The 2,089-nt window shown below is 34.0% G+C and overlaps 1 protein-coding gene across 1 annotated transcript; it reads right to left on the bottom strand.

The window, feature by feature from the left end:
• Positions 1-870: 870 nt before the first annotated feature.
• On the bottom strand, positions 871-1,606 carry LOC108730091 (uncharacterized; the record flags this gene model as incomplete). Its single annotated transcript, XM_018459580.1, has 2 exons — positions 1,303-1,606; positions 871-1,206 (listed from the first exon to the last, which is right to left on the bottom strand). Coding segments are annotated over exons 1-2 (640 nt in total), but the record flags the coding sequence as incomplete, so codon positions are not given.
• Between the last annotated feature and the right edge of the window lie 483 nt (positions 1,607-2,089).

Raw genomic sequence — 2,089 nt, 5'->3', positions numbered from 1 at the left:
TACATGTTCGCTGTTAATAGTCATTAGGAATTGTTCTTTTTAAGTTTGTATGAGAGTCAGTTATGTAATAAAGAATGTTAATTTAAAAAATAAAAATAAAAATAATTTTCAAAACAAACGTTTCGACGCCGATTGAGTTATTCTCAATGTTACAGTAACTAAAATAGTGGTAGGGGAAGGTGGTGTACCTTTGACCAATTTTGACATTTTTTCTTGTGCAAGTTATATATTTTCTTGTGCAAGTTATAGGTCAGAAATTTCATATTATATTACATGATTAATTATTACAAGGATACATTTCTCGAAACAATAATGTTCGACGATCCAGGTTTCCTGCATTTACATTTTCGTCTCTTTGTTCGTTACAGTTTAACTCATTTTGTTCTATATCTTCTTCAATATAAAAATCGTCACCGTCATCTCCATTATTTATGCATATATTATGAAGTACACAACATGCTATTATAATCCAAGTCATAAAATGGGTATCATATAACGGTAATTTTTGTAATTGTCGAAATCGGCCTTTTAAAATACCGAAAGCTCTTTCAACTACTACTCGAGTTGCTGAAATTTTTCTATTAAATTCTACATGTTCTATCGTAAGATTACCATTATCTTTAAAAGGAGAGACAATCCATTTTTTTGCTATTCCATTATAACCTTTATCTCTTAATAAAAACGTATTATTTGGAAAAATGTTTTCTCTTTCCTGTTCAGCAACTTGAAATAGCTCAGATCTTCTCAACATACGGACATCATGAAAAGAGCCTGGATCGCCACAATATATATTAGTAAATTTCATCTTACTATCGGTAACAGCTTGTAAAAGAATTGAGTAACACTGCTTCCTATTAAAATATTCCTTACCATTTTCTTCAGGTTTATTAATAAAAATATGAGAGCCATCTATGGCTCCAACACAGTTACGGATATCTGCTATTTCTTCAAATTTGCGAGATACTTTAGTTATATTATTTCCTTCAGGCCATACAATAACTTCAGGCACTAAGGTAACTAGCCAATTAATAACTCGACGTATAATGCGAAATACAGATGATATTGATATGTCAAAAAGATTGGATAGTGTTCGATGTGGTTCTTTATTATTGAGGAACCAAAGAGACATCAATAAACACAACTCTGCAGATTTGTTTTCTTTCCCAAATCCATGTAATGGTATAAATCCACTTATTTCTAAAGATTCTATAAAGAATATATGTATGTAATTAATTTGACATTACTTCATCACAAATATATCTATTATAAAATTAATATTATAATTAATAATATAATAATCACCTACTAACTGATACACAATTGGACGAGTTAATCTAAAATCCTCTCTAAATTCTTCATTACTTTTTGCATGTACTACATGAAGAAAATCTTCAACATGTTGTCGCCTACGACCATTATTTAAAAGTTGAAGAAGAGGAAACAGCAAATCTTCTTCATAAATATCGTTTTCCAAAAATGGATTATACTCTATACTATCATCTGATAAACTAGAATTTGATGAACTAGTACTGCTATCTATATCATCATCATTGCTGGTACTGTTATTTTCCAATAAATTTATTGCAAGTAAATTATCTTCATTCATCTATTGAAAAATTTATTTATTATTAAATTATGTTGCGAGTAGGCTGTTTGAATCAGAGCTCCCGCGCGCGGGACTTGGGAGAACCTCGCGCGCTAAAATGGCAATCGCTATCAGCTCGTAGGTGGCGCGGTGCGTAGAGTGGTGGCGGGTCGGTTTTCCGCTAGAGCGCCATATTCTCCCCCACCACTCTCTCTGTCGTTCGTTCGTTCGTCTGTCGGTTGCTCGCGAAGTACTAACTGATTTTCACACGAGATCTCAAACGGAAAACCTGTCGCCTCTACACGAGATCTCAAACGGAAAACCTGTCGCCTCTACACGAGATCTCAAATGGAAAACCTGTCTCTTCTCTTCTACAAGAGTTTCCAAGCGGAAGGACCTCTCTCTTCAACGCAATATATTCAAGCGGAAAGAACGTTGGCTAATACGCAAGAGGATTGCGTAATCCCGAACCCGATCGCAGAAGGGTGGCCTTTTCCCAGAAGA

The sequence above is a fragment of the Mycetomoellerius zeteki genome, unplaced genomic scaffold (assembly GCF_001594055.1).
Source record: "Mycetomoellerius zeteki isolate Tzet28-1 unplaced genomic scaffold, Tzet1.0 scaffold845, whole genome shotgun sequence".
NCBI lineage: Eukaryota > Metazoa > Arthropoda > Insecta > Hymenoptera > Formicidae > Mycetomoellerius > Mycetomoellerius zeteki.
Note: the sequence above shows the minus strand (reverse complement) of the source record. Positions and strands in the feature narration are given on the sequence as shown.